Source organism: Paramormyrops kingsleyae, chromosome 3 (assembly GCF_048594095.1).
Source record: "Paramormyrops kingsleyae isolate MSU_618 chromosome 3, PKINGS_0.4, whole genome shotgun sequence".
NCBI lineage: Eukaryota > Metazoa > Chordata > Actinopteri > Osteoglossiformes > Mormyridae > Paramormyrops > Paramormyrops kingsleyae.
In genome coordinates this window covers 42,243,703-42,268,289 of record NC_132799.1, presented here as the reverse complement: position 1 = coordinate 42,268,289, position 24,587 = coordinate 42,243,703, and the positions used below count along the sequence as shown (strand labels likewise).

Sequence of the window (24,587 nt, the reverse complement as noted above, 5' to 3'; positions counted from 1 at the left end):
AATGGCTTTCAGAGTGATCATATTAATTAAGGTGAACAGTTGTGGAAATGTGACCCTTTCACACTGGGCTTTGCATGTTCATTAGGAGAGCATGCAGCTAGATGCTTGTTTTGGATAATATGTCTCACTGGCTCCGGCTGTCTTGTGCTTTTATCGCTGTTCTGTCATTTGACATTGACATTGACATTAACATTAACATTAATGAATTGTGCCACTGTGCCTTTAGGCTTCATGTTGTGTCTCTCTGCATGTGCATTTGTGTGTGTGTGTGTGTGTGTGTGTGTGTGTGTGTGAGCGGGTTTACCTATCCTTATGGGGACACAATGTCCCCATAACGTGATAAATATCCATTTTTTTTCCCTTATGGGGACCGGTTTCGTGGTCCCCATAAGGGAAAACTCTATTTTATAAAAAACGGTGACTGCTATGAAAAAGCTAAAAATGCAAAAACTCTTGTATTTTGTTAGGTTACTTATGGTTATGGTTAGGGCAGGGTAGGGGTTAAGGTTGTCATAGTTAGCGTTAGCATTTTTCCCATTGAAATGAATGAGCGGTCCCCATAAGGATATGTTTACCCTACGTGTGTGTGTGTGTGAGATGGTGTCCATCAAAGATTAAAAGTTCAGAAAGTACTAATTCAGACCAAGATTTTGTTTCAACCAGCCAGTTGAGTACTCTGTGAATGCGACTCTATTCAACAGGTTGATTGAAACAAAATATTTTTCTTGATTTGGACCTGAACTTTCCACCTGATGTCCCAGAGTCAAAAGTGTTGTATTTTGTTTGTTTACTTATGTTTAAGGTTAGGACTGGGAAGGGGTTAAGGTTGTCATTGTTAGGATCAGGGTTTTGCCCATAGAAATGAATGGACAGTCTCCAGTAAGACAGGAATAGAAACCTGTCGGTTTCCCCAGATGCACCGCCTTCCAGTAATTCTGACCCACACCCATGTTTTACACAGATGTACCAGTACTCTGACAACACACACAGGTTCAACCGCAAAAACTGACTTTTTAAACATAAAGTTAATCTCAGTCTTCACACATGCGTTGTTCTGGGGGTATTTGAGAATTAAACCGGCCTCTGACCTACTTGAGCACTTCAAATATATTAAAATGCAGTACTTTCTAAATAAACAGAAAAGAAGTGTCTTTGTGTATCTATGCCTTCATCTGTGGATTGTTTTTCTTATGGCACGTATTCACGTGTTCAGTGCACCCTGTCCACTGATTCACTTGAAAGCCATGGGACTCCACCCTTGCATTGTGCATTAAGCACCAGTTTGTGCACAGACCCAGCAGCTGTCAGTTCAGTGCTGAAGATGTCAACCTTGATGAATGCAGCCCTGTAGGATATTACAGGGATCCATAGCTGTTATCCATACTCATAAAGCCAATGTGATACATATTTCCATACATTGCCAACCATCTGGTACATTAAAGATTATATATATATATATATACACACACATATATATATATATATATATACACACACACATATATATACATATACACACACACATATATATACATATACACACACACACATATACACATACACCATCAAATAAGTATTTGATCACCCTGTGATTTCTCTTACTTAGAAATCATGGAGGGGTCTACAATTTTCAGCATAGGTGCATTTCCACTGTGAGAGACAGAATCTAAAAAGAAAAATCCGGAAATCACATTGTATGATTTTTTAACAGTTTATTTGTGAATTACTGTGTCAAATAAGTATTTGATCACTTGAGTCAAAAAATTTTAATATTTGGTACAGAAGCCTTTGTTAACAATTACAGAGGTCAAACGGTTCCTGTAGTTCTTCACCAGGTTTGCACACACTGCAGGAGGGATTTTGGCCCACTCCTCCATACAGATCTTCTCTAGATCTGTCAGGTTTCCGGGCTGTCGCTGAGCAACACAGAGTTTCAGTTCCCTCCAAAGATTTTCTATTGGATTTAGGTCTGGAGACTGGCTAGGCCACTCCAGAACCTTGATATGCTTCTTACGGAGCCACTCCTTGGTTTCCCTTGCTGTGTGCTTTGGGTGATTGTCATGTTGGAAGACCCAGCCACGACCCATCTTTAATGCTCTGACTGAGGGAAGGAGGTTTTTGCCCAATATGTCACAATACATGGCCCCGTTCATCCTCTCCTTAATACAGTGCAGTCGTCCTGTCCCCTGTGCAGAAAAACACATCCAGAGCATGATGCTTCCAGCCCCATGCTTCACTGTAGGTATGGTATTATTGGGATTATACTCATCATTCTTCTTCCTCCAAACACGGCGAATGGAGTTAAGACCAAAAAGTTCTACTTTGGTCTCATCTGACCACAAGACTTTCTCCCATGACTCCTCTGGATCATCCAGATGGTCCCTGGCAAACTTCAGACGGGCCTGGACATGGGCTGACTTAAGCAGGGGAACCTTCCGTGCGATGCAAGATTTTAAACCATGATGTCTTATAGGGGTGCACCGATTGCAGTTTTCTGGCCGATCAACGATCACCGATCCTTAGACAACATTACCTGCCGATCTCGATTTTTTTTTTGCCGATCTTGTTTCTTTCATAACTAAAAGACAATTACTTCAATGTTTCCATTTTTATTGAGTAAATTGATATGAATACTCACAAAACATGAGGTAGTGTCCTCAAATATAAATGAACATATAAATGAGCATTGCTGTTTGAACTACAAAATCATATTTTTTCATCCTCTTTTTTCTCATTTTCTCATTCTCTTTTATGGTATAAAATTTCCAAACTGAGGACATGTTGCCTCGAACTCCCCCTCCTCCTTTTTCTTCTTCTTCCTCCTGCACGGCAGCACAGGTGTGACGTATTGGGCGGGCGGGAGGGAGGCAGCCTGCACTGCACCTCTCTCGGGAATGGGAGAAAAGGCTGATTTAAAAGCATATAACTAAGATCGGTGGATCTCATGGGAATATGGTCGATTTCTGATCCCCTCAAATTAACGTGATCGAGGCCGATAGATCGGTGCGCCGATCGATCGGTGCACCCCTAATGTCTTAGTGTATTACTGATAGTAGCCTTGGAAATGATGGTCCCAGCTCTCTTCACGGCATTGACCAGCTCCTCCCGTGTAGTTCTGGGCTGATTCTTCACCATTCTTAGCATCATTGAAACCCCACGAGGAGAGATCTTCCGTGGGGCCCCAGTCCAAGGGACATTGACAGTCATCATTAGCCTCTTCCATTTTCTGACAATTGCTCCAACAGTTGTTCTTTTTTCACCAAGCTGCTTGGCAATTGCCCTGTAGCCCTTTCCAGCTTTGTGAAGGTCTACAATTTTGTCTCTTGTGTCTTTTGACAGCTCTTTGGTTTTGCCCATGTTGCTACTTAGACTTTGGCTGATTGTGGGGTGCACAGGTGTCTTTATGACAGCTAACGACCTCAAACAGGTGCTACTAATTTAGAATCATGAGCAGAGTTTAGCTGGACTATTTAAAAGCAAAATAACAGGTCTTTGAGGGTCAGAAATCTGGACACAGTAATTCACGAATAAATTGTTAAAAAATCATACAATGTGATTTCTAGATTTTTCTTTTTAGATTCTGTCTCTCACAGTGGAAATGCACCTATGCTGAAAATTGTAGACCCCTTCATGATTTATAAGTAAGAGAACTTGCAAAATCACAGGGTGATCAAATACTTATTGACCTCACTGTGTGTGTATATATAGCAACTACTAATGCAATATGGTTTGATTGACCTGATTGACCCTTATTGTAATGCAGTGCAATTTAATGCAACACAGTGCGATGTAAAATAATATTATGCAATTCAATTTAATATGATGCAGATACAGAAACCGTTTAGAGAGGAAAAATCAATCTAAATATAAGATTATTGGTCAAAAATTGTTGGCCACATTTCTAAATAAAGGGGATTTTACTGCTGCAAAGTTGTTAGAAATCATATACAGTGGTACCTCAGTTCTCAAACTCATTAGAACTTGAATTTCCTAAAAGTCAAACCAACCAGTTTGAGAAAAAAATGACCTAGAACTCTATCTGAATCTCAGAAGTCGAACCATGAACGCCGACCTAAGATAACTTGCACGCGCGGGGGAAATGAGTCGCGCGTCACGTCTCTCAGCGGAAACAAAGGGTAGCGCTTCAGTCTCAGCCTTGCACTCGCTGTGATAGCATCGTTTGTTGGTGATAGTGCTTTTTTTTTTAATTGAAAATATTGTAGCAGGTAATATACTGTACTTTATGTAATTTTGGTAGCCATTGCTCACCAAAAAGTTACGCAATAATTGTACAAATGTTACAGTCTAAAAGTTTGCGATTTACAAATAAATTAACGAATACAGAGTAATACTAAAAATAAACAATGGACCGCATGGCGTAGTCTAGTGTTGGGGCATGGCCCGATCTGCCTAGCCAGGACAGGGGAATCAGGGACATTACTCAAGCGATCGGGAGACACGGGGTTTAATTGAGAAAAGGCAGAACAGCACAATGACGTTACACTGACCGGACTGGGGAAACAAACGGAAACGCAGACTAAATACGGAGGACTAATGATAACAACCAGAAACAGCTGATTGCACAGAGATTCCACATGAGGTTAACAAGGGGGTGTGGCACACAGAAGGAGCAGATGATCGGGGCAGGACAGGGTTAGTGCTGGGGTACATTCTTTATCATTTTTGGAAGCCATTAAGAAAAAAATGCTGCTCTTGTTTTATCCTTCATTTTGTGTTTAAATGCTAAAAAAAACATTTAGGTATAATTTTTTGGGGCCGGGAACCAATTAATTGGTTTTCCATTATTTCTTATGGGGAAAATTCGACCAGAACTCGAACTTTTTAGAATTCGAACTCGAGTTCTGAATGGATTAAGTTCGAGTTCTGAGGTACCACTATATCATGAGTTGATACCAAATTGTATCTCTTTAATCAGGGCAATCGATTATAAAAGTAAACTTTTATGCAGGTGCACCAGTGTGAATTAATGAATCTTACCATCCCTAAAATAGTATAGGACTGTGCCTTTGCCCAGTAGGGGAGGCGAGGAAGTATATTCAAGGTATTGAAACTAAGAAATTAAGTACTGATATTAGAGCAGTCTAAATAAAACAAGACTCCTGATGTCAGAGGATAGGAGAAGCTTTTAAAAGTCTAGCTCCTTCTCCAGTCTGCCTGCTCACCCATATTAGGCTCTATAGATAAATATGTGAGTTTCAAAACTAGTTTTAGTACTAAGAACTATTGGTAAGTATTAGTATAATACAGACATGACCAAAGTAGCATTCACTGATGCTCCCTGACCAATTTGACCTAGTTTCATTCAGTGGTTTGGTTGACTTAAGCTGATTGGTGGGGCTTAATGATCCCGCCTACTTTGAGCTTCAGAGTGTCCTGCTCAGTTGTCCCAGCTTTTCAGCGGTCTCAGTGTGCCTCTGTGTTCTCTCCCCCCATCTGACACTCCCCAGCCGAGGTCAATGGTGTCTCGGAGGCTGGCCTGGCGAAGCGTTTGCGTGGCACACCTGAGCGTATCGAGCTGGAGAATTACCGGATATCACTGCAGCGTGAGGAGGAGCTGGAGGAGGTTCCAGAGGAGACACTGGCCGAGCACAACCTGAGCAGCCTGTTGGACAAGGCCACTGATGTCGAGGAGGGCTCCAGGTCAGTGTCCCAGGCCAGGAAGGCGTGGAGGGGGATGGCTATAGTAAGGAAGCTCCTGGCTTAGGGGCCTGGTTGGCAGGCTCTTCATTGTGGAGGGGAGGGTATGTGCAGTAATGCTCCCCAAGCTATTCAGGATGTGTTTCTGCAGGACCACTATAGCAGGGGGTGTAGGAAGGAACGTAATAATGCACACACACCTTAGCCTCTCTGTCTAAGTACTAAGAACTACTGATAAGTATTAGTATAGTACAGACATGACCATGACGTGGACCCACACACATCCACTCTGCCTCCTGTGGCCCTGTTGTCACACATACCCCGGTGCCCTCCTTCACAGCAGCTCTGAGTCAGAGATGGAGGACGAGGAGCGGCAGCAGGCAACCTCTGACCTGGGTGGAGTTCCTTGGAAGCAGGCTGTGGAGCTGCATGCCAGACTGAAGGGGGTCACTGCTCTGGCCACGGAAGGGGAGGAGCAGGGGGGGCGGCCCGTTGCCGAGGGACCTCAGGAGGACGAGGAGGAGGATGAAGAGGAGGAAGATGAAGAGGAGGATGTGGAAGAGGAGGAATCCAGCGATGGTAAGTTGTTTTTTTTTTCTCTGCCTACTGAAGGGGGCTGTTAACTAGTTAGTAAACTATTAACAGATTTGCATTAATCAAGTGTTGATTGCATGTCGGGGAGGCAGCTTGAGGCCTCCTGGAGCCCCTCCATCCTCAGTGCTTCAGTGGCTAGTCCTGCACACCTCGATGCTCCTTGGTTGTGCAGTAGAGTCCGTCTCCTCTTGCCATTGTCTGTCTTCTGACTCTCATCACCGATCTTCCATTATATGTTAACATGGTGAGGTAGAGACTGCATTGGCAGGCAGATAGATCCTGCTCCAGCCTCTTTGACAGTGACATCGTTGATTCTTCTTCTTCTTCTTCTTCTTAAGCACAGGGAAGCAGCTAGAAATTGTTGGTCCCCTAACAAAATATTAGCTTGGGGCTCCCCAAATTATATAATCTAACAATTTTATATATTCAAGGGCCCGTGTAAAGTGTCGGGCCCCCTGAATCTGCAAGGGTATTCATATCTCTCCAATGCCCCAGATCAAACTGAACCTTATAGTACCTTTCAGGAGAATCAGACACTGAGAATAATTTTCAATAATTGCTGTACTTGCTTGTATCTAAATCTAAAGGCAAATCCTACAATTGACATATGAATACACACTGGAACAATATATACATTTTGAAGATCATATTTTAATCTGGTATTTGCCAGTAGATGAAAACTACAAGATAGATTTCTCACAGCCTGGTCCAGTACCTTTCCTCTTTATTCCAGTTTACTCAGTACTAAGCCATGGGTGCAATGATGTGTTACACACATGTCTAAGAAGACACAGTCCATGCTCCCTTCAACATCCTCTCGCCATAAGTCTCCGTTTCCTGGTATTTGGTGCCTACTTTAGGGAATGCCTGGCCCCCTGCCACCGTATCTGTGCCTCATTTCTCTCCTCTGTCCCTCCATGTGTCTGCCGCTCCACCTCTGTCTCCTTTGTGTCTGGCTCATTGCGTGGGCTGTCGCTCCCCTGGTGGCAGAGGGGGAGTACTGCCCCTGGGAGAGGGAGCTCCAGTCAGGTCTGTGGTTGGAGAGCTGGGCAGATGAAGAGGAGACTGGTGTTTTGGAAGGTAGCCCTGCCCGCGTACCCGTTTTGCGCTCACAGGACCGCGGGCCACCATTAACCACGCGTGTGGCTGTACATATGTGCTCAGGAGTGTTCTGGTGATGACCTCAAACCTGACTCACATGAGCAGTTTATCAACATTTTAATACAATTCTGATTTAACTAATAATTAACAAAACGACTTGATGGCTAAGTGGGTGCTGGTGTCACCACTAGCTCCAGCCCCCCGTGTGTTTGTGCGAGTAATATATGTATGTACAGTATGTATGTGGAATTTGCATGTTTTCCCCATGTCTGCTTAGGTTCCCATTACGTTCTGTGGCCAGTCCAAACATGAGTGAACCGGTAGCCCTAAATTTCCTGGGGCATGTGAGTCCCATAAGCCACACAGCCCAGCCCTGATTTGTATGCTGGATCCCTATGCCCCTCTGGTGAAATAAATGGATAGATGGAGCTGAAAATGAAATGACACAGCAAATTAGGAGATGCTGTCTGGACCGGAGGAGCCATTTTGCACTTCACTGTTCTGTGCTGGTTCTTCCTGGGTTTACGGGCAAATAGCCATTTTTGTAGGATAAGCACTAACCCAGCAGATGCTCTTGCCGATGAAGAGTTAATGCACTCATTCTTCCTGCATGTGGCCTCTTCCTTCTCAGCAAAATGAGTGGTTTTCCTCCCAGCCTTTAACCTATTACTCGCTCTCTGTCCTATTCCCTCTTTCCTGTATCTCTCTTTCCTGAAATCGGCTGTCTTTTTACTTCACTCTCACTCTTCTGCATCCTCTAAACCAAACACCACTGCTGACCCTCATCCAGCCAGGAACCTCCCTGCTGAGCTTGGTCTCCAGCCCGATGGCCCTCCCACTGTCCAACTTGATATCTACTGGACGCATGTCCACCCCAAGGGGGCCATGGAGGGCAACGGGGAGAGGCCCCTAGCCTCTCATCCCTCCCACTCCACAGGTAACTCAGCTGGCCATGCAGGACTTGCTACCAGACCATCCCGTCCTGTGGTTTGGCATCCCTAATGAACCCTTGGCTGGTCATTGCTGTCTGTCCCTTTCATTTCTGGTTGTCATCTATGTTTTTTTCTTTTCTTTTTTAAACACTTTCTGATTGTTTTCTGTGTATGACTTTAATTTGACTGGTATGTCTTCAAAGTGCCATATAAAGATTCCTTCATTTAGACTCTTCATTTATTGTTCATTCAGCTTGTTTGGTGACCCTTTGTTTTGTTCGGATATAGCCCCCGGGCACTCACTGGCGCGCCATGCGGCTGTCCGCACTTGGCTGGACTCCTTTTCTGGAGGCAGCGCTGTGTTTATTCAGCTTCTGCTCTCTTGCACGGCTTCATACACACATAAACACACAGCCTCACACACGCGTGTGCATGACACCGTGTCAGAGCATCCGACAGGAATGGGGGAGGAGTCTTGGGTCAGACATACGTACTGAGACAGGCCTGGCTTTGAATTCTGATCATCGTGCACTGGTTCTGTGTTTTTAGTACATCTTTCACAGGAAAACTAACATATATTACAGATATTACTGGAAAGCTGAACTCATCTTGCATAAGTTGTTGTTTTTTTTTTGCACATCACCTCTAGACTTTGACTAATTTCTGAGTAAGGTCTGCCCCGTTTCCTAATACTTCTCTCTATGCCTGTTGGTCAGCACTGGTGCTCATGTTTCACTTCACTGGGATTAATCTGCCAGCCTAGGTTTGTCTTCCTTGTCCTGGAAAGCCTGACCAGTAGAGTTTCCTGTGCAATTCTTACTTATTTTACGTGCATACAGCTTAGTGTCTTGAATACAAAAGTGCCTGCCCGTATATACATGTGTATATAAATATGGGATATTTCACCCAATTGTCTGAGTTCACTGTGAATTACATTAATAAATACTCCATAATTTGATGACACATCAAATGATTCTTGATACTTTCCTAAATTCAAGTTCACCTAATGTTCTGTAGTGTAGATGTTTCTAAGAGGCACAGAGATTACAGTCATGTTTTTGCTCTGAAAAGTTTCTTATGTTGCCCTTTAACCTCAGAGCCCTGTGACCGAGATGATGACGCAGAAGCTGGGAGCCCTGACGTGGAGCCTGGCACAGAGCTGGATGAAGGTGTGTAACTGAACTGGGGCTTATTGTATTCCCTGAATGGAGAATACATATGGTTGTGGGATTAGTCTGCCTCTGATAACTTCAAAAAATAAATCATGGATTTTTCAGACTTCACAAACACATAGGGTGGGTGACGATCTGGAAGTGATCAAATTTTGAGGCAAATTGCATCAAAACTGAAGTGACACCGCTTAGTGGCAGCAAAGGAAAGGGTGACTGTAGAAGATGTGAGAATGTGATAACTAAAAAGCATTTGACGGATCACATTTCCACTTCACAAGTACATTATATGGATGAAGATCTTTACCTGATTTCATTTTGAGCCAAATCACATCAAAATTAAAGCATAAGTGCTTGATGGCAACAAAGGATGGAAATGGCAGCTGCAGAAGACACTTGATTTTGTGAACACAGTAACTCTTAAAAGCATTTAATTGTTTTTCAAGCTTCCCAGTTACTTAGTGGTGGCACATCAAGGGCCAAATCTTGTGAACCAGATTGCATCGAGACAAGTTAGAAAGTTGGGCTCTTAATAAATGTTTTTGAAGAGGTGTAGGGACTGTGTGTAGGGAGTTTAGAAATTGTGGAGTTTGGGGTGTGTGAGAGAAGTAGGGATTAGATGGGGGGAGGGGTGACGAGGTCCTTGGGGGAATACATTGCTGCTGTTCCGACAGCATCTTGTTTATTTAGCTATGAGCTTCTTGAATGTAGATGACCATGAAACATGGATGAAATGTATATTGTACATTAACCTACTGAGACCCCTTTTCAGGGATCTTTCCTGAAATACCAAAGAAATAACATACGACGTCTTCCACAGAGGAGATTTCATCAGATACAGAGACCGAAATTCATTCACAGCAGTTTCCAGAAGACAAGCTGTCATTGGCAGATGAGGAAAGGTACAGGGGTGACATATCACCCTCTGATCATGGTAATTTTTAACTGTGATTAATCTGTGTCTTGTGATCCTGCTTGCTACCTTAACGTCAATATTAAATTCTCTTTATAATATATTTTGTTGAGAACATTACTGAGCTTCTAGGTTTGCTGAAGCCATTCGTAAGCTTTATTAAGCTCATCTCACAACGATACTTGGCAAGAACTCCTGTTTCTCACTTTTCATAGAGCAACCGGCTCAGCCAGTCTGTCTCAGGCTGTTTGTTGGTGATGATCTGGTTTCTCCCCTTAAAGATACTCAGGAGCCTGAAGCACAGGTATAAATCATTACTTTCATACATCTATTTCTGCTCTTAATAATTCAGTACTTGAGTAAGTGGGGGTTAAAATCTGTTTATCTTCCAGGTCACCCAGAAGGCTCAAACTCCTGCCTTGGTTAAATCCCACGATTTGCACTTCTCAGAACCATTAGTTGGAGAGGAAGTCAAGCCAAAGGTGAACTCTTCTGTCCTGGATACTAAGAGTCCCGTGTCTTCAGTTTCCCCCATTTGCTCTCAGCCTGTTTCACTGCCAGAAACGGTTGCCCCAGAATCATCAGTGAGCAATGGCCAGCCCTGTTCCTGCTCCTCTGCAGGGAATGCGCTCTCACCAATATGCACCCGGCCACTTCTCTGCAATGAACCGGCAGCGAGCCTCTCCAACTCCCCAGAGCGAACCAAAGCCTCATCTTCAGTGACATCCACACCACTTTCTAAACCCATTCCTACAAAGGCTTTGCCCGAGCTTCTGAAGCCATTGGGCTTCATGGAAGAAACACCTGGGAAGAAGACAGACATCATCGAGGAGTTTTGGTTGAAGAGTGCAGAGATCAGGAGGAGCCTAGGTCTCACTCCACTGGAGAGGAGCAGAGTCCCAGAAAAATTTGTGAAGGCCCATACCCCTGACTCCTCCTCACCTAAGTCGTATACCCCTGAGGACCTGTCAGAGGATCTGAGGCCCCCCTTCATTGGCCGGGCCGTCATCCGGAGGCTAAATATCACTGTGGAGGGGCAGGTCATCACGCCTGTGGACAAGGAGCCCAAAAGCACTGGATCTGAGAGAAGGGACCTCAGCAGCAGCTCAGGTTTGGGTCTCAATGGAAGCTCGGCCACCAGCCAGACTTTAAACAACTCTGACTCTGCCATGCTGACCCCGCCTTCCAGCCCTCCCCCACCCCCACCCGTCCAGAATCCGCCTGCTGTTAAGCCAAAGAAGCACCAGGTAGGGTGGTCCAATATGCCCAAGGAGACTCCAGTACCAGTCCAGATGCCTGTGCCTTCAGCTGCTCCAGCTCCTCCAGCTCCTACCCCAGCAGCTCTTGGAAACATGCCCATCACCCCGGTGGTGGTGAAGCGGGAGAAAAGCAAACCTCGGCGAGATGATGTTCGCAAGTCTTTTGTGGAGAGTGTGGATGAGATCCCATTTGCAGACGATGTAGAAGATACTTATGATGACCGGACGCCAGATGCCAGTGTGCTAGAACGATTCTCCACCCCTCCCAATAGGAGGCAGGATAAGAGCAAGCTCCCACTCCACCTGGCTCTGGCTATGGAGAATGGCAAGCCCAGTGTCATTGCAAGGGACACCCAGTCCGAGCAACTGCCTAAGATGGAGTCTGAGGCTCGTAGAACGCCCCAAAATGTTGCTTCAGATGCTTCAGGGAAGAGTATGAAGACCCATCAGCCACCCAACTCTCCGTCGACATCAGCCGTGAAAGCTCTGGAGTCGCGGAAGCATGCATTGACACTCTCTGAGCGACTCATCTCTGGACATGCTCAGAAGAGCCTAGACAGCTCTGGGGCCTCCTCAGAAGGTTCCTCAGCAGGCAAGATCAAGAAGCGCAGCTCCCTTTTCTCTCCACGCAAAAACAAGAAGGAGAAGAAGAGCAAGAGTGACAGCTGCTCCTCTGGCAAGCAGAGTTCTGAGGATGCTCCCAAGCACAAGTCCCTCTGGAAGGTGGTCTTCTCAGGGTACAAAAAGGACAAGAAAAAGAAGAAAATGGACAACAAATCCTGGTCCAGCACCCCCTCCAGTGCTGCTACCATGGGCTCATGGAAGAGGAGATCTTCATCCCTCGAGCGGACATTAGGTTAGGCGGGATTTTTTAAATTCACATTATGAATACAAGAAGGTTGATAACACTTACTTAAAGCTGTCATCTATAATGCATTACAGATGCTTTCATGATGCATCATAATGGTAGGTATAAGAATTAATAAAGCATTACAGTATCTTCTATTGACAGTCATATGGCATTTTATTGATTATAACACTTAATAAGCTCCAATGAAGCTGTCATCTATAATGCACTATATCAGTTGGTATAAGAATTAAGGATGCTTTATACTGAGCTGTCTATAGTGCATTATAGATGACAGCTTTATAAAGCATTCACCATAAACATAATGTGCCATTTTGTGTTTTATGCCTTTTAGAAATATGTATAAACATGTTTATAATGCTTTATGAGTGTATTATAATGAGTTATGAATGTGTCCATATATTCTTATAGACATGGTATTCATAGAGAGTGTTAGCAAATGGTTAGGTTTAATGATATGTTGTTGCCTTTTTTGGGCAAATACTTTTTAATTTTACTGACTCTGTGGTTTCTTTTTGGTGTAGAGCTCCATTTGCGAAAAAATCTGAGTTTCTCTGAAGACTCAGACCTGTCCTGTGACGACATGCTGGAGAGAGCCTCCCAGAGGTCTAAAACCGAAGTGAGTTTCCTGCCCTATTCATCACTGTCCTTTCGTGAAGCATTTGATTGGTGTTCATTTCATGCTTCTTCCACATCACATTGGAATCTCTAGATATTGAACCACTTTGTTTATCTGCAGGAGTTCTGTGAAATCCTTCCCAGCTTTAACCTCTACTAGTTCACTTTACATTGTCATGATAAATAACTCAAAAGGCCAGAAATGGATCTTCCTAAGATTATGTGGATAAATTCGGTTGACTATGTTCAAATATCATGTCTTTTCACCACGACATGATATTGTCTGATCAAGCTTCAGATGATCCAAAGTAAATGTTAAAGCAAGAATGGAAAGTATTTTTTAGTAAAGTTTAAGGCTTAGGATTATATGAAATAGGAACATAGACTTCAACTAGACCTAGCCACTCTGCTACAGATGGCTCTGATATTCGATCTCAGGACTGATAAAAAAGACTGTGTTATGCAGTGTTAATGCCAAATAATACCTGGGGTCTGTGAATGCATTAAAAAATGACTAGCTTTTTCATGAAAGTTGAAAATAACTTCTTTTCACAGTTAACTTGGTAAGTATTCATTTGGTGTTGTTTTGAGCTTTCTTGGGAGAATGAGAGGAAGGTTCCAGGTGCAATAGGGCTCACCAGTGCCTCAGGGAGGCAGCATGTGCTGCGTGTTTGTGTGGGCAAGTAGCTGGATAACGGAGGCTTTTAGAGATTGTGCTGTATCGAGTATGAGCTTTCCAGTGCTTTTAGCAGTTTTTCATATATCAGTTTTTTAACACTTCAGTATGGATTGTAGTTCTTTGGGCGCCTTTCAGAAGTGTTTTACATTGTAATGTGTTTTATGTGGTATTAATGAATTGAAAATGATTAATCCACCAAATGGTATACTTGCTGATTTTTCTGGAAGTTTTTACCATGGTATTCTTGCTTCTAAGCAAGATTTAAAACCAAAGAAAAGCAGAATGGGATATCCTTTTTCAGTCCTATAAAAATCTATGACTGTAATCAAAAAACTGAAAATTCCAGAAGTCTTGTTTGGTAGTGCTGTAGTTCTCGAGACCGGTCTTGGTCTCAAGACCGGTCTTGAGACCAATTTTTTGTGGTCCTGGTCTTGTCTTGGTCTCAACTTTATTTGGTCTCGGTCTTGTCTTGGTCTCGACCCTATTTGGTCTCGGTCTTGTCTTGGTCTCGGACATAGCGGTCTCGATGGGATGGGGAAAAAAAGAGAAAACAGCACATCCTCACAGAACAGTATCATTATTCATTACGCGCCTCAATTCAAATGCAACCAGTCAGATGCATCTACTTTAAAAACGTTACATTGTATACATTTTCTCAATGGACACAGTGCTTCACAGTCCACACACTTCATACACATCGCATGATAGCGAAGTCGGCAAAGAAATGTTCCAAAACGTCTCCATGCGTCACCATGTCACATAGTACAAAATCCTCGCGAGAGCAAGAGGACTTGAGACAGACCGTGCAGCACAAACTGGAACCGCCTCCGTAACGACACAACTTTGCCCTTATTGGCTGAAGATTTTAGTCACACGCATGACGTTTGTATCCCAGGAAGTTCCAATGCGTTATCTGCTATTTCTCCCGAAAAGCACATAAAGCAGTGAGAACTGGTTTCATAAGAACATAAGAAATTTACAAACGAGAGGAGGCCATTCGGCCCATCAAGCTCGTTTGGGGAGAACTTAACTAATAGCTCAGAGTTGTTATAATCTTATCTAGCTCTGATTTAAAGGAACCCATGGTTTTAGCTTCCACTACACTAGCAGGAAGACTATTCCACACTCTAACTACACGCTGTGTAAAGAAGTGCTTCCTCAAATTTGTTTTAAAATGTTCTCCCGCTAATTTCCACGAGTTCTAGTATTTAGACTAATGTTGAAATAGTGATTTGGCTGAACAGCATCCAGACCCGTTAGAATCTTATAGACCTGAATCGTATCCCCCCTTAGTCTCCTTTGCTCAAGGCTAAACAGATTCAGTTCCGCTAACCTCTCCTCATAAGACATTCCTCTAAGACCAGGAATCATTCTCGTAGCTCTTCGTTGCACCTTTTCTAAGGCAGCAATGTCCTTCTTGAGGTATGGTGACCAAACCTGCACACAGTATTCTAGGTGGGGTCTTACCAAGGAATTATATAAGTGTTACATCACCTCCCTTGACTTAAACTCCACACACCTAGAGATATAACCCAACATTTTGTTCGCCTTTTTTATTGCTTCCCCACACTGGCGAGAGTGGGACATGGAAGGATCAACATACATACCGAGATCTTTCTCGTAATCAGCTACCTTTATTTCAGTGGAACCCATAAAATATCTGTACTTTATATTTCTGCTCCCTGCATGGATTACCTTACATTTATCTGTGTTAAATTTCATCTGCCAAGTATCAGCCCATTCGCGAATTAAATCCAGATCCCGTTGAAGCCTCTCTGCTGCTAGATCAGTATCTGCTACACCGCCCACCTTGGTGTCGTCTGCAAATTTAACCAGTTTACTGTATGTATTTGTGTCAATATCATTAATGTAAATTAGGAACAATAGTGGTCCTAAAATTGAACCCTGCGGTACCCCAGTATGAACGGAGGCCCACTGTGACATTGTGCCTCTAATAACTACTCGCTGCTTCCAGTCAGTTAGCCAGTTTTTGATCCAAGCTGCCACAGTTCCTAAAATCCCTGCAGCTTTAAGCTTTAGCAAGAGACGTTTGTGGGGGACAACATCAAAGGCCTTCTGGAAATTTAAGTAAATCACATCATAGGCCTTGTTGTGATCAATTTCACTTGTAGCTTCCTCAAAGAACTCAAGTAGATTCGTTAAGCAGGATCTACCTCTCCTAAATCCATGTTGGCTATCCTTTATAATGTTATTTGCTTCTAGGTAATCTACCATTTTCACTTGAATTATAGCTTCCATTATTTTTCCAGTAATGCTAGTTAAACTGATTGGCCTATAGTTTGCTGGATTACTTCTATCCCCTTTTTTGAATATGGGTGTTATTTTAGCATGCTTCCAATCTTATGGTACCACACCCGCAGATAACGATTTCTGGAATATTAAAGTTAAAGGTTGGCTAATAATATCCCTCATCTCTTTTAAAACTATAGGTAAGATGCCATCAGGCCCCTGCGATTTTATTTATTTTGAGTTTAGCTAGGCTTAGTATCACATCAACCTCAGTTATACATATATTGGTCATAGATGATGCTGTATTCGTATTAATTGGTGGTAAGTTACTTGTGTTCTCTATTGTGAACACCCTTGAAAAATAATCATTAAACTCATTTACTATATCAATTTCGTTATCAATTATAAGTCCCTTACTATCCTGCAAATTAGTGATTTCAGCTTTTAGTGCTCTCTTGGAGTTAAAATATTGGAAGAAACCTTTACTGTCATGCTTAGCCTCCAATGCAATTTTTCTTTCTACATCCCTCTTTGATAGCCTAATGTCATTTTTTAACTCTGCCTGTAGACTTAGATACTCCTGCTTAATTTTGAAATCATTAGTTATTTTCCAATTGTGGAACAGAGCCCTTTTCCTCCTGACTTTATCCTTAATTTCCTTAGTAAACCACCTTGGTTGTCGTTTCCTAGATTTAGTTTTGCTGGAAACAGGTATGAAGTCCTCTTGCACTTGCAACAATGTGCTTTTGAAAAATTCCCATGCCTCTTCAACTGTTTTGCTATTTAACTCTGTTCAGTTTACAGTTTCTAATTTACGTCTCATACCATTAAAGTTAGCCTTCCTAACATTGTACACTTTTAATTTCGACTAGGAGTATTAACAAACTGAGTAAAAAAACAATCCTGTACTAATTCCACCATCTCAAGTTCATTTACAGAAGAGTCCCACTGTATCCCAGGTAAATTAAAATCACCCATAACCACCACATCATATTTATTACTCATAATCCTGATATCATCATATAACATTCTGCTTTCCTCTACAGCTACATTAGGTGCTCTATAACAAACCCCGACAATTAGGCCATTTGAATCTTTAGCATCAAGTTTTATCCATACAGCTTCTGAATTTTTATTTTTATCAGTGAGATCCCTTGCCTGCAAGTTTTCTTTTACATATACTGCAACACCACCTCCCTTCTTGCCTATCCGGTCTCTACGGAACAACGTATAACCATCCATATTATATTCATCACCATCATTGTCACTCATCCATGTTTCAGTTATTCCTATAATGTCGTAATTGTCTGAAGAAATTAAAGCCTCTAAGTCATTAATTTTGTTTCTACTACTCCTAGCATTCAATACAGACCACTAATGGTAGGCCTTTTACAGTGTCTACTTTTAATATTTATTTGGGCTTTCCGTCTCTCCCCACATAAATTCTTAACTGACCTCCCTGCCCCCCCAGTCCCTAGTTTAAACATTCCTCAACTATTCTGCACATACGCCTCCCCAATACACTGGTTCCCCTATGGTTCAGATGCAACCCGTCCGGCTTGAACAGGTCCCACCTGTTCCAGAAGGTCTTCCAGTGCCCCATAAACCTGAACCCCTCTTTCCTACGCCACCATTTTAGCCACGCATTTAATCCCCTTATCTCAGCTAACTTTGCCTGACTTGCACGTGGCACGGGAAGTATTCCAGAGAATACCACCGTGGATGTTCTGCTTCTAAGCTTATCCGCGACTTCTATAAATTTATCTTGCAGAACAGCCCTCCTGCCCTTTCCTATATCATTGGTACCAACATGCACCACGACCACTGGATCCACCCCGGCTGGGGCCAAAAGCCTGTCGATCTGGAAGGTCCCCTACCTGGGCACCAGGCAGGCAAGACACCGTACGGGACCCTCTATCACGGGTGCACACATAACTATCTACACCTCTTATAATTGAATCCCCTACTACCACAACCTCCCTCCTACTGGGGTTAGGTGGCTCCTTGGTGCCCAAGGGCCCACCTGCCTCCCCAGTCTCTTCCGGCTCTAAAGCTGGAAGCACCTGAAAGCGGTTAGACACCGTTACTTCAGGTGATGCCGCCTCTGTGAATTGTGTACGCCCTTTTCTACGTCTACGACCTACGTTCACCCAGCTCTCTCGACCTACCTGTTCATCATTCTCCCCCCTCCCCGCTTGTGACGTACACACAGTCTCCCTAGAAGGCGTATTAACTCTCTCCTTTAACTCATTGTTATGTTGGATGAGAGCCAGTCGCTCCTCTAGGTCACGAACCTGGACCATGAGTGAGTCAACTAACCTACATCACTCGCAGACGAAGTCCGACTGGACGCAAGCATCCAGAAGGGCAAACATCTTGCAAACACAATACTGAGCTGGCCCCATAATTACCTAACTCACTATGTCCCCGTCCTTTACTCCCAGCCCAGTATATTAATATAGAGTATTTAAACTTTTAGTTGATCTAATTAACGTATAGTTAAAACAAAGTGCCGAGTACACTAAAACACTAAATTATCACTTGCGTTAAATCGGTACTTTATTATAAATTATCCGGCAGCGTCAGTGATAACAACCTTTAAATTAAACTTTTAAAATAACCAAATTAACAATTACTTACCCGAGATTAACTTCCTGCTGAACCACGTTTAGCTAAACTAAAGCGAAGTTGCTCTTGGGAGGCCAAAAAACCACAAAAAACCCTCTCAAAGCAGGCTACTGCCGGATCGGGAAAAAAAGTGGAAAATGTCCTCCCGGCCCCGACCGGCGACCGAGCAAAGCTCCGGAGCAACTGTCCTTTTAGAGTTAATGTTACCGATGTTCGATAATATTACCCGCGGGTGTTTGATGCGAAGGACGCAGACAGAAACGCCACTCACGCCCGCAGCTGTCGGTAACACTCACGCTGTCAATTAACAAGGACAGACAAGTACACACGTAAAAATAAAAGTTAATCAGACATAACTATCAGAAAGACATACCGATCAGACATACCGATCAGAAAGACATATCCATCAGACATACCGATCAGAAAGACATATCCATCAGACATACCTATCAGAAAGACATACCTATCAGACATAGCAATCAGACAGACACACCTATCAGAAAGACATATGTATCAGAAAGACATACCCATCAGAAAGACATACCAATGAAGACATACCCATCAGACATACCGATCAGAAAGACATACCCATCAGACATACCGATCAGAAAGACATACCCATCAGACATACCGATCAGAAAGACATACCCATCAGACATGCCCATCAGAAAGACATACCGATCAGACATACCCATCAGAAAGACATACCTATCGATCAGACATACCCATCAGAAAGATATACCTATCAAACAGAAATGCCCATTAGAAAGACATACCTATCAGAGACATAACAATCAGACATATCCATCAGAAAGACATACCAATGAGACATGCCCATCAGAAAGACATACCGATCAGACATATCAATCAGACATGCCAATCAGAAAGACATACCGATCAGACATATCAATCAGACATGCCAATCAGAAAGACATACCCATCAGAAAGACATACCTATCAGAAAGACATACCCATCAGACATACCTATCAGAAAGACATACCGATCAGACATACCTATCAGAAAGACATACCGATCAGACATATCCATCAGACATACCCATCAGACAGACATACCCATCAGAAAGACATACCTATCAGAAAGACAGTCTCACACACTACGAGGAGTAGAAGTTGTCCGACTTGGCTGCAGTCAGTTTATACTCCACCCCTGCAGCTGCCGACAGATCGCACTCCACGTTGCGTCAGCTGCAGTTGAACGCACCAATTGCTTCTATAGGGGAGGATGGGCAAAATTACAATGTCGTCGGTGATTGGCTGTTGTGCTGGTGTTCAGTAAACCTCTGCTCGATAGGCCAACGAGTTGTCTGTCTCAGTGCATTCTCTAAAACGGAGCAAATTTGGTTGATCAAGTTTTATAGTCTGTGTGTATCATCGTGATCTTCCTTATTTTTTATCGATGAAAAATCGAGATCGTTTTATCTCCCAGCACTAATAGCATAGTTATAATTCAATTAAATTAGGTATTTCACATTCATTAGAAAGCACGGTCTTGGAGGTGCAAGTCAATCTGGAGGCTCATTCTCTTCAATTCAAAGCAGAGGATCATCACATAGCCGTATTCATAGCTTACCCGAGGCCTCTCTCCCTGGTACTTAATATGAACATCTTTCTGGTACATCCCATCTCTTTCCCTTGACGAGGTCTGATAAAATGGTTATAGGAGAGGATTGCTGAGAATATTATTTTCCATCAGGCCTCGTAACTATGACAAATCTGGGAGATTTTAAATGAGAGACATATGGACATATGGACAATATAATTGAAAAGATAACATGAATTTGATTTAACGAGTAATAACTCTTTACAGCAATGCCTTTTTTCTCTACAGTTGATCTGAGTAATGTGATGTCGATTCTAGCCCTAGTCTGTTTTCGGTCTTGGTCTTGGTCTTGGTCTTGACCAGTCTTGGTCTTGGTCTCGCCTTAGTGTGTCTTGGTCTTGGTCTTGGTACCCTCAAGTCTCGGCAGTGTCTTGGTCTTGATACCTTCCAGTCTCGGCAATGTCTTGGTCTCGGTTTAGGCGGTCTTGACTACAACACTATTGTTTGGTTACATATAGTTTAGACTAGGCCTGAGTAGGGGTTAAGGTTGCCACTGTTGGGATTACTATTTTGCCCATAGAAATTAATGGATGGTCCCCACAAAGAAATGAATGCAAGTGTGTGTGTGTGTGTGTGTGTGTGTGTGTGTGTGTGTTTTTAATATTATTTAAATAACCTGTAAAGATAGTCTGTGTGTTTATTCATTTGCCTTTGTGATTCTGAGTGGATTTGTTAATTATGTGGTTTATGTTTATGTGGTTTAGTATTAACAGTACGTTGTCTCATTGCATCATTTACTTTATGTGTTTTTGTTTTCTGTTTGTTTCGCGTCATCTGCCCAAGTGCTTGTACATCCCTCATACTGCAGCGCCCAGGAAAGCGCACGCCATCAAGGTAGTGTGCGCCATCCTGCCAGTCAAGCCGCTATGCGCACATACTGCTGCACTCACTAACCACCACGCTATCGATTCACTGTTCACCATGTGCGGCACTAACTTCTCTCCAAAATGCATGCCAAGGAATCGACACAGCGCCACCTGACTGTTGGCGACTGGCTCATGATTTTTTTATTTTTGCCATACTGTACCATTTAAAACTAAAATTAAACCTTTCTGGTGTCCAAAAGTGCATTATATTCTTTCTACTTAACATCTACAACTTTTTTTCCACCTTGTTTTTTTGGGGGTTGTTATATGGGAACACACTTTGGTCCATGCAGATTTCTGTCAGCAGCCCCGATTTCACTCTATGGTTTGCAGAATAACGGTGTAGTTACAAGGATGTTCTGCTCAAGATGAATGTTACTGTTTTTGGTTTTCCTGCTCTACTACAGCCAGAAAATTGGATATAGTAGAGAATTTACTGATTTATTTTGAAATTTGGCTATAAATACAAAAACATTGTAAATGTGAAGATGCCTTGGTATTTATTGTGTTCTGTGAACGTGATGAACTGGTTCTGCAACTGAAACCAAGAACCCCCTAATGACCCCCTCCTTACCTGCTCTTCTGGTACTTAGTGTGAATTGAAAATGAGTAATGGAAGTTTATCCAACAATTTGTTCTACCATGCTGAGAAAACATCATGATATTTTCAGACATTGGTCGCATTCCAATAATGGATGTCGACTTCCAGCAAGTGCTGCCTTATTTTTTTAAATCCCTTCACTGAATTTTTGTGCTGGCACTTTAATAAGCAGAATGGCAGAATTAAAGCCTCCTTTTATCTGAGTAAACCAGACCCTTTACTCGTTAGGCTTATGGGAAAGCAGTAGCTGCCATTTGACTCTAGGTTAGCACCTGTGTTAGCCTAGCCCTGTGATGAGAACCCTGTCTCAGTCAGCCTCCATGCTGTTGGTATCCCTGGGGTACTTACTGCATTCATTTGAGCTGGTTGTCTGGCTTCAGTTGCACTCTTCTCCCCTGAGAAAAGGGCTGTGAGCTAATTTTTCCTTGGAAGGGTCCTGGAGGAGGGACCTCTGCCTAGTCTGAGTGTGTCTGAAATGCTCTTCCAGAAAACGTACACAGAGGAAGAGTTAAATGCCAAGCTGACGCGGCGAGTGCAGAAAGCTGCCCGGCGACAAGCCAAACAGGAGGAGCTGAAGCGGCTGCACAGAGCCCAGGTTACTACAACTGTCTCTCCGTCCCTCCCTCCCTCCCTCCAAGTGTGCTCCTATTTGTGTGTGCTTGTCTGTGTTTCTCTTTTATTGCTGCCATGAGTGCAAAGCACTTAACTGCACTCTTCACTGTTCTGGGAATGAGGTTTGATGCTGTGTATATAAGGGCAGGTGCAGTGAACCACTCTCTGTTTTCCTGGTAATGTCTGTCAGTGGTGCACTAACTCCAGGATATTGTGCCTGAAGGGAAGCCCACTTCTCTCCCCTAGATCATTCAGAGGCAACTGGAGCAGGTGGAGGAGAAGCAGAGGCAGTTGGAGGAGAGGGGCGTGGCAGTAGAGAAGGCACTGCGAGGGGAAGCAGGTACATGTCAGTCAGAATTGTCTCAGACTTATAGGGGGGATTCTCTCCAAGCTCCGCCTAGGTGGCGGAATTAAGACCCTCACACATGCATCAGACTGAGGTGTTGGTCTTTATGTATGCAAAAAATAAAACAGACTAGCTTGGGAAAAAGAGTTTGGAGATATGAATAGGTATAAATCTGCCGGTTTGATTTTTATGTCTTGATTAAACAGACTTGATAAAATATATATAAACTCAATACCTAATTTAGGATTTGCCATAATAAAAATTCTCAATCTAAAGAGGCTTGAATAAAACAATCACAAACACTGTTTTAATATGATGATCTTAGGTCAGTCCTCCGTAAACTGGGACAAATGACTTCAATTATGCAACTGTTGTTCTCACTATTTCTTTGGTGCCCATTGGGTTGAGCAATTGGACTAAGACTGCTAGACTGTTAAAAGATGGCCCAGGCACCCACCATCACATCTCGTTATGCTACAATGTAGTGCACGTTTCACATACTTCTGCTGAGCCTGACAGACAAGGGACTATCACAGACGACCTAACTGCCACCATGTGATGTTACATTATCCAGGTCTGTCAGATCAGGCTCCCTGGCCCCCAGGGCCATTGAGATGATGGTGTGTTAAGTAAACTGTACATAGATGTGTTTGGCATGCCACATTTCACACCTAGTGCTATGTAGAAGACCATGAGCATTACACCCTGTCAAAGGTTGTCGAAGATCCCTCTTCCCCCAAAAACTTTTTTTGAAAACAGGATTATGTGTTTGTGCTGTGCCTTTTTGGTGAGAGATACATTTTGCAGTATAATTCTGGCAAATTTTCTGCAAAGTCACAAGACTGCAAGCTTTGCTATCTGTTGAGTAACCTGAACATTGATATGAAGTAAAATCAATGCCATGTAAAAAGCTGGGGATTGTCTGCTACCATATTATAACAAATTGATTGACTGTACGATTATCTTCATCGTTCGTGTTTTTCAATAGGCGGATGATGTAAAAATATAAATCCTCAGAGTTTCTCATGCAGGACAATCCAGGTCAAACTGAAAATGCTCTTAACCTGTCATTTACTCTCTTAAAGGGTGGTATAAAGGGTCTTACATTAGTCCAAAACAGCATAAAAGAAGATCAGGTATTCAAAACTGGCTGTAGTTGTGTCTCCATAACACCACATCTGCCATTTCTTGGGCCTGTCATCAGTGTAACCCATGTCCGGTGCTGTCTGTCTCTCTTCTGTCTGTCCTTGGGTTGTCCTTGGTTGTCTTTGAGGTGTCCTTGAGGTGCATGCCACTGTTACCTGAGGATGTGTGTCTCTCACATAGATTTGCCTGTGTGCTACATCTGTATATCTGTATGTGCCCCCAGAGGAAATGACATAAACAGAAGCACAAGTTTGCTCTTCTTTTTGCCATAAACATTGCTTTTACCTTTAAGAAGATAGATGTAGGCCACACTGCACCCCTCAAACACCGTTTCAAACGCCTGATTATCATCTGTTCCCTCCCCATGTGCCCACGTGTGATGCTGGGGGGGGGGGGGGGCATGACAGCCACTTCCCCGAATGACCAGCTGGTGCTGATGTCAATGCATGCCCCTTTCAGCCATGCCTGGCCGGACCTGGGGGACTGCAGTACGTGACACTCTGGGTGCAACCTCAGAGTCTTCTGCGGTCAGAAATAAACATACATCAGCATTATGAGCGAATGAGAGATGGCGGCACCACAGGTTGGGGTGCGGGGTGTCCCAGCATTACAACAAATCTATGTGACTATCTGGTGCAGCATGTTATGCGCACCTGTGGTGCGTACATGTTCTGTCGAGCGTGTGCGTTTTAGTGTGCATGCTGTCCATCCATGGCTTTGTGCAGT

The 24,587-nt window shown here is 43.2% G+C and overlaps 1 protein-coding gene across 3 annotated transcripts in view; it reads left to right on the top strand.

Moving 5' to 3' along the window:
* The window catches only part of LOC111834693 (protein-methionine sulfoxide oxidase mical3a-like), a 94,487-nt gene that overhangs the window by 59,267 nt on the left and 10,633 nt on the right, over positions 1-24,587 (top strand). For 2 of the 3 annotated variants that reach the window (XM_023794263.2, XM_072710321.1), the window contains 13 exons: positions 5,469-5,661; positions 5,999-6,237; positions 7,243-7,332; positions 8,144-8,290; positions 9,383-9,454; positions 10,275-10,388; positions 10,583-10,671; positions 10,760-12,482; positions 13,019-13,113; positions 21,074-21,124; positions 22,245-22,352; positions 22,616-22,709; positions 23,801-23,851. In XM_023794263.2, coding sequence (XP_023650031.2) covers positions 5,469-5,661; positions 5,999-6,237; positions 7,243-7,332; positions 8,144-8,290; positions 9,383-9,454; positions 10,275-10,388; positions 10,583-10,671; positions 10,760-12,482; positions 13,019-13,113; positions 21,074-21,124; positions 22,245-22,352; positions 22,616-22,709; positions 23,801-23,851 — 3,066 coding nt within the window. The remainder of the gene's footprint in view (positions 1-5,468; positions 5,662-5,998; positions 6,238-7,242; positions 7,333-8,143; positions 8,291-9,382; positions 9,455-10,274; positions 10,389-10,582; positions 10,672-10,759; positions 12,483-13,018; positions 13,114-21,073; positions 21,125-22,244; positions 22,353-22,615; positions 22,710-23,800; positions 23,852-24,587) is intronic. The other variant, XM_072710322.1, reaches the window with a different exon arrangement.